The sequence below is a fragment of the Bison bison genome, unplaced genomic scaffold (assembly GCF_000754665.1).
Source record: "Bison bison bison isolate TAMUID 2011002044 unplaced genomic scaffold, Bison_UMD1.0 scf7180017864184, whole genome shotgun sequence".
NCBI classification, from domain to species: Eukaryota; Metazoa; Chordata; class Mammalia; order Artiodactyla; family Bovidae; genus Bison; species Bison bison.
In genome coordinates this window covers 283,145-299,289 of record NW_011494756.1, presented here as the reverse complement: position 1 = coordinate 299,289, position 16,145 = coordinate 283,145, and the positions used below count along the sequence as shown (strand labels likewise).

The 16,145-nt window shown below is 45.4% G+C and overlaps 1 protein-coding gene across 2 annotated transcripts in view; it reads right to left on the bottom strand.

Annotated features, from left to right (window-relative positions):
• Positions 1-11,052: 11,052 nt before the first annotated feature.
• The window catches only part of MMD (monocyte to macrophage differentiation-associated), a 73,164-nt gene continuing 68,071 nt past the window's right edge, over positions 11,053-16,145 (bottom strand). The window contains exon 7 of one of the 2 annotated variants that reach the window (XM_010843628.1): positions 11,053-11,787. In XM_010843628.1, the coding sequence (XP_010841930.1) occupies positions 11,737-11,787 (51 nt within the window). In that variant the 3' untranslated portion in view covers positions 11,053-11,736. The remainder of the gene's footprint in view (positions 11,788-16,145) is intronic. The other variant, XR_825584.1, reaches the window with a different exon arrangement.

Genomic DNA, 16,145 nt, shown 5'->3' with positions numbered 1-16,145 from the left:
GTTGGATACAGTTACTCCCTCCCCTGAACCTCACCCCTTTTCCAACGCAGCTCTCCACCTGCCCCTCTCTTGTGATGGCTAACTTCCTACAGTCCGTAAAACAGCCCCTCCACAAAGACACCAGCATCTTTGAGGGCAGAGACTGTATGTTATGGATGGAAAAGCAAACATAACCCTAACTAATAAATGTGTCATTTTTATTCTTTCATTTGTTTCTGTATTTGCATATTTTTATGCCAAGAATTAGAAAAGGTGGGGGGCGGAATCTCGTGGTGGAACACTGATTCCTTGAAACCTGACTGACCACATGGACCTTTCCCTAACAACAGAAAAATGGAACTTAGCTCCTCCAGGAAGTGTTCATCCAGAGCTGGTGGGGCCAGAAGGCAGGACGGGTCAGCCCAGGGTGTAGGCGGTAAGGGGCTTCACTGTCAGAAGTGATTTTTAAAATGATAATATCAATGTTCTGTTAATCAGCCATTTTCTCTTTTTTGTGGAAGAAAAATTTTCCAAGTCTTAACCAAATACAATTAAATTCAGTGGACTTTCTGTTAAAGGTATTTTAGTGGAAATTTTCAACTGTGGAGACTTTGGAAAGCTTTAGAATAAATCCTGAAGAGAAACAGGACACAGAAAGTATTGCAATTTCTGGAACTGACTGAAAAATGGGATGTCTTCTGTATCTTAGCTGAACTTACTCTTAGGTAGGTATGAAAATTTCTACTTGTACACCTGTTTCTTTATATGAAAGAAAATTTCAAAATTAAGACTAATAAAAAATTCTTTGATCAACTATGAGTGAAGATAGCTTGACAAATCTGACTGCATTGTCTATCAAATAGGAATATGCAGACTAATTTTGACAGAGAAGGCTAATTTTAACTAAAATCATTGACAAATTTGTTGAACTCAAGGCGTGAATATAGAATCTGTAATATCATTATTCATTATTTCAACATATCAATATACAGGTATAGTTTTTCTTTTGAAAGAAAATACATTCATATAATTTGAAAGTATTAATATAGTACTCTTCCTTTTTCACTGCATGTATATTTATCTTTTTATTACTGACATGATTATGTATATGACATAAAAAATTTAGTTTTCTGCTTGTCATTATTTATTTTAATTTGATTATCACTGAAAGTAATCATGTAGAGAGGAAAGGAAGTTAAAAATGATCTGTTCTGAGTATGCCCCAAGCACCAGCCTGCCCAGGATGTGCAGTTTCTTGTTGACAAAGCCTTTGACTTATCCACTTGACACAGCATTTTAGAAATGAAGCTCCAGTGGGGTTATGTCTCTAGGAAAATTAAGTTTTATCAGTTGTGTCTTCCTCATTAAGTAGTAATCACCTTGGCTATAGGTTCCTAGTCTATTTTCACAAGTATGAAAGGAGAGATACAACTTACCCCCTTGAACTCAATCCCCCATAACATATATGTAAGAGGGTTGCTCCATCTTGGCACTAGACATTTGGAGCCAAGTCATTCTTTACTGAGACTGTTCTCTGCAGCACAGTATGTTCACCAGAATCCCGGCCTCTACCCCTGGGTAGAGTGTGACAACCAAAATTGTCTATGGAAATGGCCCCAGCTGAGAACCACTATATTAGACAGAGATTCAGCATGGGCCTGGAAGAAGCCTTCTTCTAGGTTGGTGAACTTGAACAAGGCTCTGACCATCACTGAGCCTCTGTTTTCTGCATCTGTAAAGTTGGAATAAAGCATCTACTTTGATTTGCCATCAAGTTCCAAATGATAATGTATGTGAAGATGACTCAGAAACTCTAAATCTATTTGTGGATTTGTAAAGCAATCATTATAGAGAGGTCAAAATTTTTACACTGCAATTTAGTTGTGCAAAAAAAAAAAAAAATTTAGCTCTAAAAAGTATAATTGATTTCATCAATTTATTTGAGTCCCCAAAAAAATTAATTGGCCAATTAAAAGTAATTTCTTCTTTTCTAATTTAAAACAGGTTCTTTCATTCAACTTAACAAGTTCAGGTTAAGAATCCAATCAATTTAGGGCTTTCCTGATGGTCCAGTGGTTAAGACTCTGTGCTTCCATTGCAGGGGGCGCAGGTTCCATCCCTGGTTGGTGAACTAACATCTCATATGCCATGCTGCATGGTCAAAAAAAAGAGAGAAAGAAAATAATTCAATCAGTCCAAAATACAAAGGTCCGGGGAAGTTTCTCTCAAGATATCTCTCAACCTTTCTCTCTTTCTCTGGGTTGTGTCTGGGTAGAGGCCATGAGGGACAATAGATGGGCCCCTGGGCTGAACAGCTGGAGCTTGTCAAGTAGAGTAAATTGGATCTTTGTTTTCCCTAGACATTTCAAGGATCAACTCAATGGCAGGAGCTGATCTCTGCTGGAATAAAAAGATAAGATGACCACATCTATGACTCCTGAGGTCAAGGAGCCCTCCCCAACTGCACATGCATAGGAAGACTTCTCAGAGGTCAAAAAGGGAAGGGACACTGCTTCATAATAGGTACTGTGAAGCTCCCATAGGCCTCTGCACTGGAATCTATCTTGGCAAAAAGATGTGCACAGATATAGGGGAGGGCCCTGGGACAGAACAGATGTGGGAAAAGAAATGAGGTAATTGGCCAGATGAGGACAAAGACCCAGAGGAACTGTCCCTATATGAAGATTTAACCACCTCTTTACTGTACTTCTCCTCATTGGGAAGGACGCCCACACTCTTTCTCTCCAGGTATGTATTCCTGTTTGTTTCTGTCCAAATAAACTATTTGTACATGAGCTCTTGCATGTGTTGTGCTATGCCAATAATAATAATACTCACTGCCCAACAACCATTGACAGGAGAATGTTGGATCCCACCAAGAAAAGATACCCCACATCCAAGGGCAAAGCAGAAGCCAATTAAGATAGTAGGAAGGGCTTTGCTTAGATTCAAAGCCCATAATTGCCAGAAATGCTTGGAGGGCTCAAACAATGCCTGTGTGCACCAGGACCCAGGGACCCCAAAGAGACAGGGCCAGGCAGCTTTGTGTCTGAGTGTCTCCTGAGGAGGCAGTCAGCAGTGGCCTGCGTAGGGACAGGGCCTGTGGCTGCAGCAGATCTGGGAGGCACGGTCTGTGGCCTAAGTCCTCTTAGAGGAGGTCGCCATTAACCCCACCAAAGAGCCACTGAGCAGATGAACCGCAAACGGGAGAATAATTATACCAAAGACATTCTCGCACTGTTACAAAAATTCTAAGATACACAACAGATTTTCCAACGTGGGGATCTGGCAAAGAGACTGAGAACCCGCAGGGAATTTGACTTTGAAGGCCAGTGGGAATTGATTATAGAACTGCCACAGGACTGGGGAAACAGACTCTTGGAGGGCACAAACAAAACCTTGTCTGCACCAGGACCAGGAGAAAGGAGCAGTGACCCAACAGCAGACTGAACCAGAGTTGCCTGTGAGTATCCAGGAGTGTCTGGCAGAGACATGAGTTGACAGTGGCCTGCTGTGGGGTCAGGAACACTGACAGCAACAGTCCTGGGAGCAACAATTCTGACCATCAACAGAAAACTGCATTAAAGATTTACCGAGCATGGCCCCGCCCATCAGAACAAGACCCTGATTCCCCCACAACCAGTCCCTCCCATCAGGAAGCTTCCACAAGCCTCTTATCCTTATCCATCAGAGGGCAGACAGAATGAAAAATGCAATCACAGAAAACTAATCAAACTGATCATGTGGTTTACAGCCTTGCCTAACTCAATAAAACTATGGGCCATGCCGTGTAGAGCCACCGAAGATGGATGGGTCATGGTGGAGAGTTCGTGGTCCGCTAGAGAAGGGAATGGCAAACCACTTCAGTATCCTTACTTTGAGAACACCATGGACAGTAGAAAAGGCAAAAAGATATGACACTGAAAGATGAACTTCCCCAGTCAGTAGGTGCCCAATATGCTACTGGAGAAGAGTGGAGAAATAACTCCAGAAAGAATGAAGAGATGGAGGCAAAGTGAAAACAATACCAAACTATGGACGTGACTGGTGACGGAAGGAAAGTGAGATTCTGTAAAGAACAATATTGCATAGGAACCTGGGATGTTAGGTCCATGAATTTAAATTGGAAGTGGTTTAACAGGAGATGGCAAGAGTGAACATTGACATTTTAGGATTCAGTGAACTAAAATGGATGGGAATCTGAAAATTTAACTCAGATGACCATTATATCTACTACTGTGGGCAAGAATCCCTTAGAAGAAATGAAGTAGCCATCATAGCCAACAAAAGAGTCCAAAATGCAGTACTTGGATGCAATCTCAAAAACCACAGAATGATTTCTATTCATTTCCAAGGCAAACCATTCAGTATCACAGTAATCCAAGTCTATGCCCCAACCAGTAATGGTGAAGAAGCTGAAGTTGAATGATCCTACGAAGACCTACAAGACCTTCTAGAACTAACACCCAAAATGATGTCCTTTTCATCAGAGAGGACTGGAATGTAAAAGTAGGAAGTCCAGAGATACCTGGAATTAACAGGCAAGTTTACCCTTGGAGTACAAAATGAAACAGGGCAAAGGCTACCAGAGTTTTGCCAAGAGAACGCATGGGTCATAGCAAACACCCTCTTCCAACAGCTCAAGAGACAACTCTACACATGGACATCAGCAAATGGTCAATACTGAAATCAGATTAGTTATATTCTTTGTGGCCAAAGATGGAGAAACTCTATACAGTCAGCAAAAACAAGACCAGGAGCTGACTGTGGCTCAGATCATGAACTTCTTATTGCCAAATTCAGACTTAAATAGAAGAAAGTGGGGGAAACCACTAGACCATTCAGGTATGACCTAAATCAAATCCCTTATGATTATACAGTGGAAGTGAGAAATAGATTCAAGGGATTAGATCTGGTAGAAAGAGTGCCTGAAGAACTATGAACAGAAGTTTGTGACATTGTACAGGAGACAGGGATCAAGACCATCCCCAAGAAAAAGAAATGCAAAAAGGCAAAATGGTTGTCTGAGGAGGCCTTACAAATAGCTGTGAAAAGAAGGGAAGTGAAAAGCAAAGGAGAAAGGGAAAGATATACCCATTTGAATGCAGAGTTCCAAAGAATAGCACGGAGAGATAAGAAAGCCTTCCTCAGTGATCAATGCAAAGAAATAGAGGAAAACCATAGAATGGGAAAGACTAGAAATCTCTTCAAGAAAATGAGAGATACCAAAGGAACATTTCATGCAAAGACAGACACAATATAGGACAGAAATAGTGTGGACCTAACAGAAGCAGAAGATATTAAGAAGAGGTGGCAAGAATACACAGAAGAATTGTACAAAAAAGATCTTCCTGACCCAGATAACCACGATGGTGTGATCACTCACCTAGAGCCAGACATCCTGGAGTGTGAATTCAAGTGGGCCTTAGGAAGCATCACTATGAACAAAGCCAGTGGAGGTGATGGAATTACAGCTGAACTATCTCAAATCCTAAAAGTTGATGTTAAAGTGTTGCAGTCAGTATGCTAGCAAATGTGGAAAACTCAGCAGTGGCCACAGGACTGGAAAAGCTCAGTTTTCATTCCAATCCCAAAGAAAGGCAATGCCAAAGAATGTGCAAACTACCACACAATTGCCCTCATCTCACACGCTAGAAAAGTAATACTCAAAATTCTCTAAGAGAGGCTTCACCAGTATGTGAACTGAGGAGTTCCAGACGTTTAAGCTGGATTTAGGAAAGGCAGAGGAACCAGAGATCAAATTGCCAACATCCATTGGATCACATAAAAATCAGAAAAACATCTACTTCTTCTCTATTGATTATGCTAAAGCCTTTGACTGTGTGGATCACAACAAACTGGAAAATTCTTCAAGAGACGGGAATACCAGACCACATTACCTACCTCCGAAGAAACCGTATGCAGGTCAAGAAACAACAGTTAGAACTGGACATGGAGCAATGGACTGGCTCCAAATTGGGAAAGGAGTGCATCAAGGCTGTGTATTGTCACCCTGTTTATTTAACGTATATGCAGAGTACACCATGAGAAATGCCGGGCTGGATGAATCACAAGCTGTAATCAGTATTGCCCCTGGTGGTCTAGTGGTTAAGAATCCTGGTTTTCACCCAGGTTTAATTTCTGGGCAGGGAATTAAGATCTTGCTTCAAACCACTGCTCACTGCTGTCTCCCAGATCAGCAGAAGTTAAAAGTCTACGGCAGCAGGGGGTAGTCACAGTTCCATGCGCTAGTCATAGGTATGTGCTGACCCATGAGCCATTCTTGTCTGGTTCCTGGGTATCTACCTTGGTAGGGAATCCTGCCTTGTCCTTTGGAGCTTTGGTGGGGCCTCCACCTCGGCATTCAGAGGTGAATCCCTGCTCCCTGCAGCCATCTTATCCACCACCCTGATCTATTTTGATAATTTATTTCAGCCTCTGCATCCCCCTGGGGGTCCAGGAACTCTCAGATGTGGACCCTGCATCAACCTGGAGTCCATAGGTCTCCACAAGTCGGACCTCCCGGAAACCCTCCTGAGCCCTGGTTCCGGCTACCCAAGGGCCAGGGTTACAGGAGCTCTGGGCCCACCTGGGCAAAGATACTTGCATTTCCCCAGGGGTGAGTCATCCTATATTCCCTAACTGGGTGTTTCTAACCCCTGCTAAATGTCTTTGGTTCCATCCCACCCTCAACAACTGCGGTGTGACCTGGAGCTGAGGAGCAGAAACACCCACACCTCATACTCCCTGCCCTGTTTTCTCTCTCTCTAAGCCCCCTTCTCAGACTGCAAATGCATTTCCTCCCCTTCCTTCTGGGTGTCGAGTTCCCTTAAGGTCCTGTCTTCTTCCTTTGCTACTCTGTAGCTTTCCTCTCCATCTCAGGGGCCATATAGCCAAAGGGATTGGGGAAAGAAACATATTTATCAATAATGAAAATACATTGAGATGTATTTCAAAAATATTACAGTGAGGGCTTAGGGCTTGGTGGTGGGAAAGAGGAATCCTCTGAACATGAAAAGCATGCTCCAAACTGTCTTCACCCTTCAGCTTCCTGTTCACTCCCATGGAGACCAGCTCCTGCCCTGGCAAAGCAAAATCTGTCCTAAGAGAGATGTCTCCTAAACCTTTCCCTCCTCCTTGTCCTTGTAAGCTTTCCTTTCTTCTCATCCTCCTTGTTTTTCTGTCATCATCTCCTCTGTATCTGGATTTGGTTTCCTGTATCATTCGCTCTTGGGAGCTATCCCTTGGAAAGAGGCCCCTGGGTTAGCAGAGGGAGGTCTGCTTGCTTTCTCCTCTTTGCTGAGGAAGCTGGCCTGATCCAGCTGCTCTGGCAACCAGTTTTCCAAGGAGAGCCACCAAGCTTGTGGAGCCTCAGCACAGGGAGCTGGGACAGCATCTCCTGATGGAAAAGCCATTCCAATGGCTTCCTTCAGAACCACGTAGAAGGGCCAAGGCAGACCCCAGAATTACTCACCAGCCTGAGGTGCTCAGCAAGCAATCCCCAGTGGCTCCATCAACAGCTCCCTTTGAATTTCAAAGGGAATTAGCCTACAACCTATTCAGGGCCAGCGTTGCATTCTTGATAGCACTCCAAACACACTACGTGCACATGCACGCATGTGCGTGCACGCACACACACACACACAATGCACACACATGGACACATCTCCCCTCAAGCTCTGTTGAAAAGCCTGGATTAATATAATGAAACTTCTTCTGCCTTATGAACTAAAATAACTCTGGCATCCCCTTCTGGATGGATTTTAATTAGGAAAGACACAGCATTTAAATTATGCTTATTACTTGCAGTTGCTTGTACAGGCTGTGCGCTTAGGAAAAGGCAATGGAAGTCATGTGAGCTGAAGTTTTTAATGGGATGGCTCTGGAAGGGGAAAAACAGGCCAAGAGCATTTTAAATCTTTCCTCCCCTTGTAGGCAGCCTGGCTGAGAAAAGAAGTCCAGGTTCTGATATCACCATCATCATCACTAATATTCCTTGAGTGCCTCCTCCATGCCAGAATCCCAGCTAATAAGTATTTTATATGCATAATCTTATTTAGTCAAAAGAATTAGAATTTGACCAATAGAACTTATTAGAGGCCATTTCCAGGGGAGACCGGGGACAAACCTTAGCATGAATCAGGGATTCTTTTCCTCCCTGGAGCTGCCAGGTGCCTGTCACAGTATCTACTAAGAGTACATGTGTGATGAATCAATCAGCAATAAATACGTGACTGAATGTGGATGTGCTCAGGATGAATCAGATGCAGAACTGTGTGTGGGAATAGAGTTTGATCATTCCCTGGAGCTGAGGCCTGGTCGCAGACCTTGTTTTTGTGTAGACCAGACAGGCAGTGCATTATTCCATTAACTCCTCAGTGGATGGATAATGTGATCGTGGGGTTTAAAATTTGGAAGAACAGAGAGAATTTCTCTCCCCTTCCACTTTCCCCAAAAGGTCTATCGGTATCTCACAAGGGATAAACTTCCAGGCCACAATTATGATTTTAGGCAAATTGTTAATCTCACTTGATCCATTTCCTCAACTATAACGTGGCTGTCTGTGATGCTAACATCTACCTCAGGGAGTTTTCTGAAGATAATGAAAGATCAGATGTGTCGCTGAGGAATAGGGGCACCAGTATATTAAATGGTGTTACCATCATTACTTATTCAATCACCCAACAAATATTTGATTATCTATTATGCATCCCCCATTCTAGATGCCTCTTCCTTTTTTCTTTCATTCTTCATGTACAAATGTGACAATTGGACCATAAAGAAGACTGAGCACCTAAGAATTGATGCTTTTGAACTGTGGTGCTGGAGAAGACTCTTGAGAGTTCCCTGGACTGCAAGGAGGTCCAACCAGTCAACCCTAAAGGAAATCAGCCCTGAATATTCATTGAAAAGACTGATGTTGAAGTTGAAGCACCAATATTTTGACCACCTGATGCAAAGAGCCAACTCATCGGTAAAGACCTTGATGCTGGGAGAGATTGAGGGCAGGAGGAGAAGGGGATGACAGATGAGATAGTTGGAAGGCATCACCTACTCAATGGACATGAGTCTGAAGAAACTCCAGGAGATGGTGAAGGACAGGGAAGCCTGGCGAGCTGCAGTTCATGGGGTTGCAAAGAGTCGGTCATGACTTAGCAACTCAGCAACAACAATTCTATATGCTGGGGGCACAACAGTGTATGGGACAGACAAGGCTCATTAGTGGGGCAGGGGAGACAGACAATAAACAAATAAAGTAGGTAATTTCAGATTACAGCAAATAGAGAATAAAAGAAAACAGTGAAAAGGCTGTGATGGAGTAGGGTAGGGAAACTTTAGTCAAAATCCTCAGGGAAGAGCTCTAACAAAAATTGCCTGTTAGGCTGGGATCTGAATCAAAAGAGGAAGAAACCAGTGTATATATGCCTGACTCCTTCACTGTTCACCTGAAACCATCACAACATTGTTAATCAGCTATACCCCAATACAAAATAAGATAAATTTTAAAATAAAGAGGAGGAAGAAACCATGTCACTGGTGAAGAGCAATTCAGTCAACAAAAACAGCACATACAAAGGCCCTGAGGCAGAAAGGACATTACAGCAATGCTGAGACAGGAGGTCAATGAGCTTGGTGAGTAAGAAGCAGGGATTCCAGGAGAGAGCTAGACGGGTAGACAGATGCCAGATCATGGGAGGACTTGGTAGAGTTTGGATTTTATTCTAAGTGCAGTGAAAATATTTGGAAAATTTTAGTAGAGGAGTGGTGTGTTCTGATTTACATTTTAAAAGATCCCTCTGGCTGTCACGTGGAGAATGAATTAGAACGAGACATATGTGGAAGTTAAGTGGAATAGTCGAGGGCAGAGGTGATGGTAGCTGGACTGGGGGGCAGCTACATGATGGAAAAGCCTGGACCCAGGCAGTAAGGGAACTGAGCCTAGAGCCCTGCCTGCTACAGTACCTGCCCCTCTGGCCCGCTGTGTGCCAATAGAAACAGTCCTGCTTTTCTTTTGTTTTAAGCAGATTTCCCATTTAACAGAGATTCCTGAAGAGCCAGGAGGTCCCTGGGAACTGCTAAGGTCTACACCCGAGGGAGATCTACGTGCTGATGTGATATACATTGCTAAGCGTCTCCGCAGTTCATCCTCCTACAGTGCTGGCCCCGAAAGGGCTCGGACGCCCCAGGAAGGGCAGGAAAAGAGGGGCGGATGGGATCTTGGGGCTCCTGCAGAGTAGGTGGCTTCTCATCCAGAAAGCGCAGGTCTGAGGTTACAACCTGTTCCCATATAAGGGCAGCTAGCTTGCTGGCAGCAAGAGAGACCGTGTGGGGGGTGTTGGGGGACAGCAGTGGGCGACCCTGGCCTCCGGTGCTGGCTGGGAGCACGCCCTTCACCCTTCACTGAAGGGCTCTTCCTTTGCAGCACTTCACATCCTCCAGATGTGAGAAGGAATGGCTGCAACACTCTGGGGGGCCTTGTCTCTCAGTGCCCTGGGTTAAATGCCACCCTGAGTTTTAGACATCGTAATTCTTTGTTCATGGGTCCTTCTCCCTCATGGGAGAGTAGTCTCACTGCTGCTGCTGCTGCTAAGTCACTTCAGTCATGTCCAACTCTGTGCAACCCCATAGATGGAAGCCCACCAGGCTCCCTGGTCCCTGGAATTCTCCAGGCAAGAACACTGGAGTGGGTTGCCATGTCCTTCTCCAATGCATAAAAGTGAAAAGTGAAAGTGAAGTCATTTAGTCATGTCCGACCCTCAGCGACCCCATGGACTGCAGCCCTCCAGGCTCCTCCAGTGGGGTGCCATTGCCCTCTCTGAGTTTCTCTGAAAGGTATCCTTGGACCACAGCGAAGGAACTGGTAGGCCACCGGCAAAAACTGCCTAAGAGTTAATCCTGGAAGCACAGAACTGTTATTGTCTCAAGCTGGATGGTAAGAATTTGTAAATCTTAAGTCCAGGGATTCTCAGCCATTGTCTGTCACAGACTCTTTTGAGAAAACAATGACATCCATGGACCCTTCCCCGCCCCTCGCCCAAATTTACGCATAAATTTTTTTAATACGCAATTTTTTTAAACAGGTGGGAAATGACTTATCCAAAGCCACCAAACTTTTCTGTGCCGGTTGTACCCAGAAGCCCAGATGTCTTGATCGCCTACCCCGTGCACTCTGCCACACGTGGACTCTGCCACCAATGTCACGGGGAGGGTACAAAGATAACGATCAGAACCATTCCAAGAACTGGCCCTGGGCAGAGTTCTCAGAATGCAGCTGATGCAGAGATAGGCTGCCTGGGGCTGCCTGATCACCTGGGCCTGTCCCGGGCAGGCCGGAGGAACCCAGAGGGTATCGGAGTCCAGAAAACAAGTGACTGCTCAGTTGTCTCTGAAAGCAAGGCAACGATACCAGGTGTGTGTTCAGGAACCCAAACCTAATCATAACCCCCCATGAGCTCATTTCAACCTCCGGGTACAAACACCTAGGACCCCCAAAGCTCCACCCTTGCCTACAGGCGCATTTAAGAGGGAGTCACTGAGCACAGCCGGGCTGGGGTGCCCCTCAGAGCCTGCCCCCTGCGTGGCTGAAGCCGGAAACACACGTCTGCCGGGCGTACCCCCGACTCCCGCTTCCTGAGAGAGAAGGAGAAACAGCATGTGCTGGAAGCACTGAAGCCAGAGGAGAAACAGAGGGGACGTCGGAAGACGAAGAGGCGATGGCTTCCCTCCTCTGGGGATTTTCCGCCTAAAAGTGCTGTCTTAAGGCCACGTCACAGACCCCCCAGCACAGGTTGTAATGACTGAGGAGACCTGGAGGCGAAAAAATAAAGGAACGTTCTCAGTAACCATCCTGACCATTTTCTTCCTTCAAGAGCCATAAGGCTGGGTTCTTAGGAAAATAGAACAAAACACTCAAAAAAAAAAAAAGACAGCTAACTCCTGCTGAGGACGGTCTTTAAGCACCAGAGGTCCGGTAAGGCAGGACCGCACACGGAAGCCGCCGTGTGGACAGGCCCGCCGCGGCTCCCCGGCTGCACGCCCTGTGCCTTCCCGCGGAGGGCAGCGCGGCCCGCGCAGGCCCTGCGGGCGCAGGAGGCCCCAGGCTGCCGCCCTCCCCTCGTGGACCGGCTCCCCTGCCTCACCCTTCGTCAGCCCGCCAGGCTCCTGACAAACCCCCACACTGTCTTGTTCAGCTCAGATGTTACCCTTTCCATGTTGCTTTTCTTCTCGGACCCACTCTTTCCTCTGCGGAAGACGAGGCCGCCTAACATTATGTGCCTGTTGTGTAGCCACCGTGTGCGACATACAGTCTCTTGAGTCTCAGATCTAGGAATAGCTGGACTGCTTCAGAACTCCTCTGCGTTTAGCTTGGCGCTCTGAGTCATAACTAACCATATTTCCTTTCTTGACCGCTTTGGATGCTGAGAATCTCAAAGCCGAATTTGTGCCCCCATCACTAGCAATTATACAGACTCTTAAGATGGGATCCAAAATTCTAAACTTGTTTCCTGCTTTAACCTATCCTTGATTTTAAAATGTATTATAAAAGAAAAGGTCATTATGTTAATTTTTATTTTGAGTAGGTAAATTCAAATCCTATCTGAAATGGGACATGATACAAAGAAAAAGTTACAAGTATTATATATACCTTTTGTGTGTGTGTGTGTGTGTGTGATTTGCATGATAATCTTGCAAGTTGCAAGGCAAGTGGAGCTCAAAGAGTTTACATCACTTATTCAAGATAAGAGCTAGGTGTCAAATCAACATCTGACTGATTTCAGAGTTCAAGCCTTTGACAGTCAAATTGCCTATACAGGCAGGCTTCCTTATTTTGTAGCAGGCTTTGTGCGGCTTATTCTCAGAATATTATCTCATTTATCCTGACAACCATCCTACAAAACAGCCACAATGATTACAAACGTTTAAGAGATGAAGAAATTGAGGCTCAGAGAGGTCAAATATTTGTCCAAAGGTTCTCCGCATGCTAAGATTCAAATCCAAACGCCTGAACTTGGAATCTCTGCACTTTTTTCAGGTTCTATAACTTACAATAGAGATAAACATATAAAAAGGCTTCCCAGGGGGCGCTAGTGGTAAACAACCTGCCTGCTAATGCAGGAGACACAAGAGACACAGATTCGATCCCTGTGTCGGGAAGATCCCCTGAAGGAGGGCTTGGCAACCCTCCTGCCCAGAGGATCCCATGGACAGAGGAGCCTGGAGGGCTACAGTCCATAAGGTCACAAAGAGTCCGACGCGACTGAAGCGACTTAGCACGCACTCAAACATATAAAACGCCAGACTCCTAATTGTTTGACTTATTTGGAATGCCCAACTGCCTGATTAAATCACAAAGGCTTATCCGCTGACAAATCCTAGTGGAGAAATGGGTGTCTGGGTAGAAGTAGGTATTTCTGAGTTTCACAGTTCTTCATGGAGCAGATGGATCAGAAACACAAAGTCTGTGTGCAATACTGGATTTTAAATACCAGCCTGAGCACTGACAGAGGAAGATACCTCGCACCCAAGGGGTGGAAATGAAAGCCTTTGGAAAGGGCAGTGCTGCTCACAGGCGCCATCTGGCAGTAGAGGTGAGAAATTGCTCCCAGAAAGAAACCCACACACAAAATGGAATTCCCCCAAAGTATGAAGTAGTCATGCATGGACCTGAGAGTTGGACCAAAAAGAAGGCTGAGTGCTGAAGAATCGATGTATTTGAACTGTGGTGTTGGAAAAGACTCTAGAGAGTCCCCTGGATAGCAAGGAGATCCAACCAGTCAATCCTAGAGGAAATCAGTCTGGAATATTCACTGGAAGGGCTGATGTTGAAGCTGAAACTCCAATACTTTGGCCACCTGATGGGAAGAACCAACTCATTGGGAAAAGACCCTGATGCTGGGAAAGATTGAAGGCAGGAGGAGAAGGGGACGGCAGAGGATGAGATGGCTGGATGGCATCACCAACTCAATGGACATGAGTTTGAGCAAACTCTGGGACGTAGTGAAGGACGGGGAGGCCTGGCGTGCTGCAGTCCACGGGGTTGCAAAGAGTCGGACACGCCTGAGTGACTGAACAACAATGAAGTATAATGCATTGGGCCTCTTATGTTTTGAGTGCATAATGTACATATTTTTCTATGTACATAATGTACATATTTTCTACATACCTATCCTTAGGGAGATATGATTACCTTTATTTTATAAATGAGAATTTTGAAACTCAAAGGTACTAAGTATCTTGCCTTAAGAAGCTTGACCACAGTTTGCAGAGCCTCCCTCAACCTCTATTTCCTCTGGCAAACTCTCAGAAGTTCCTCAGGCCTCCTGCCTTCTCTAGTCCTTCTCAGCTGGAATCACAGGTGGTCTACACTCCACCTTAAGCTGTTTGTCCAGGCAGGAACCACATTAGCGGGAGGATCAATAGGGCTGGTGTCCCCCTTGCCTACAGTTGCCTGATTCACAGCACAGAACTCCTGGCCCGGGGACTGTCAGACGCTCCACCCTGAATTGCAGGGCGTTGTTACCCCATGCTACACTCAACAGCTCCCCTCCCAGGGAGTGGGCGATGCTGGATTCTCCTCTTTTTGTCCACTAATCATTGACGAGGTGCCCTCAGGATTACAGGGAAAAAGAAAAAATGTATCCTCATCCTCTCCTCTCTCCTCCTTCTATCCTGAACTCCACCACAGCCCTGAATGTGGCTGGGAACTCTGGTCTCGTTGACCCCCACGACACCACCCCGGGAGCTGTTGAGCAGCGGCCCAGGCTAGGCCACACAGGAACCAGCCTCTGCAGCGAGACCGCTTCCCCAGACCACCCCTCCTGGCCCCGCCTCACCCGGGAACTGCTGAGGCTGCAGATGAATTCTTCCTCTTCATTGTCCTCTGGAAAATATGTGCAGAGATGAAAAAAAGGCTAGAAACTTGAGGGCAGACCTATGCTGCCTCAATTTTCGAAAAGAGACAGTGATGACTCCTTGATATTTCACTAAGTATAACATCCTTTAGAAACAAAGGATGTGTGAACAGTAAAGAAATAGTGAAGCATGAGAGCCGGAAACATTTGCTGTGAATAAATCATGTAAAATTAGCCAACTTACCTTTTGAGAAAAAAGTTGTCTTACTGGTAGATTTTGTCATGCCAGTGGCACAGTTTGGAAACACAAGGATTCCAAAAATTTTAATGGAGGACAAGTCCCCCCGGAGGGGTACCCAGTGAAATATAAAAAGGCTGGTCGGTGCTGTGACTCAGCCAAGTGAATTAAATGAAACCAAGAAGCATCCTTACTGATGCAGGATTCACAGTTATTTGACATGCTGGATCAACAGCAATAAAGAAAAATGGAATTTAATTAGTGGAAATGAAAAGTCTTAGGCCTCCTTAAAAACAACTAAAGGAACCTGTTCCTAGCTACTACAGGAAGGAGTAGCCAGCAGCTCATGACAAAAGATCGAGGCTTTTGACCACCACAAGCCAAGTGTAAGTGAGACTGTGATGCCATTGCTTAGAAAGTCCTGCAGCCAGGCTTCCAGTTTGCACAACGGCAGAGTGGAGACTTGCGAAAATCTGCTTTTCCACAAAGCAGGAAGAACACTGAATCAGTGTTTTTAGAACTATGGAAATGAACAAAAGTCTTGCAACAATCCAAGGAATATTTATTCAGGGAAAATGTCTGGCTCTCATCAAAAACGTGCTTTGTGCATTTAAACTTGTCCTATTCCTGTGTCCCTCATATTTATATGAATATATATGTATATGTTTCTCTGGAGGAGGAAATGCAGTATTCTTGCTTGGAGAATTCCATGGACAGAGGGGCCTGGAGGGCCACAGTCCATGGGGTCGCAAAGAGTCGGACACGACTGAGCGACTCTCGGTCATATGTACATATCTAGATATATATACCGGAGAAGGCGATGGCACCCCAATCCAGTACTCTTGCCTGGAAAATCCCATGGACAGAGGAGCCTGGTAGGCTATAGTCCATAGGGTTGCAAAGAGTCCAACACGACTGAGCAACTTCACTTTCACTTTTTACTTTCACGCATTGGAGAAGGAAACGGCAACCCACTCCATTGTTCTTGCCTGGAGAACCCCAGGGACCAGGGAGCCTGGTGGGCTGCTGTCTATGGGGTCACACAGAGTCGGACACGACTGAAGTGACTTAGCAGC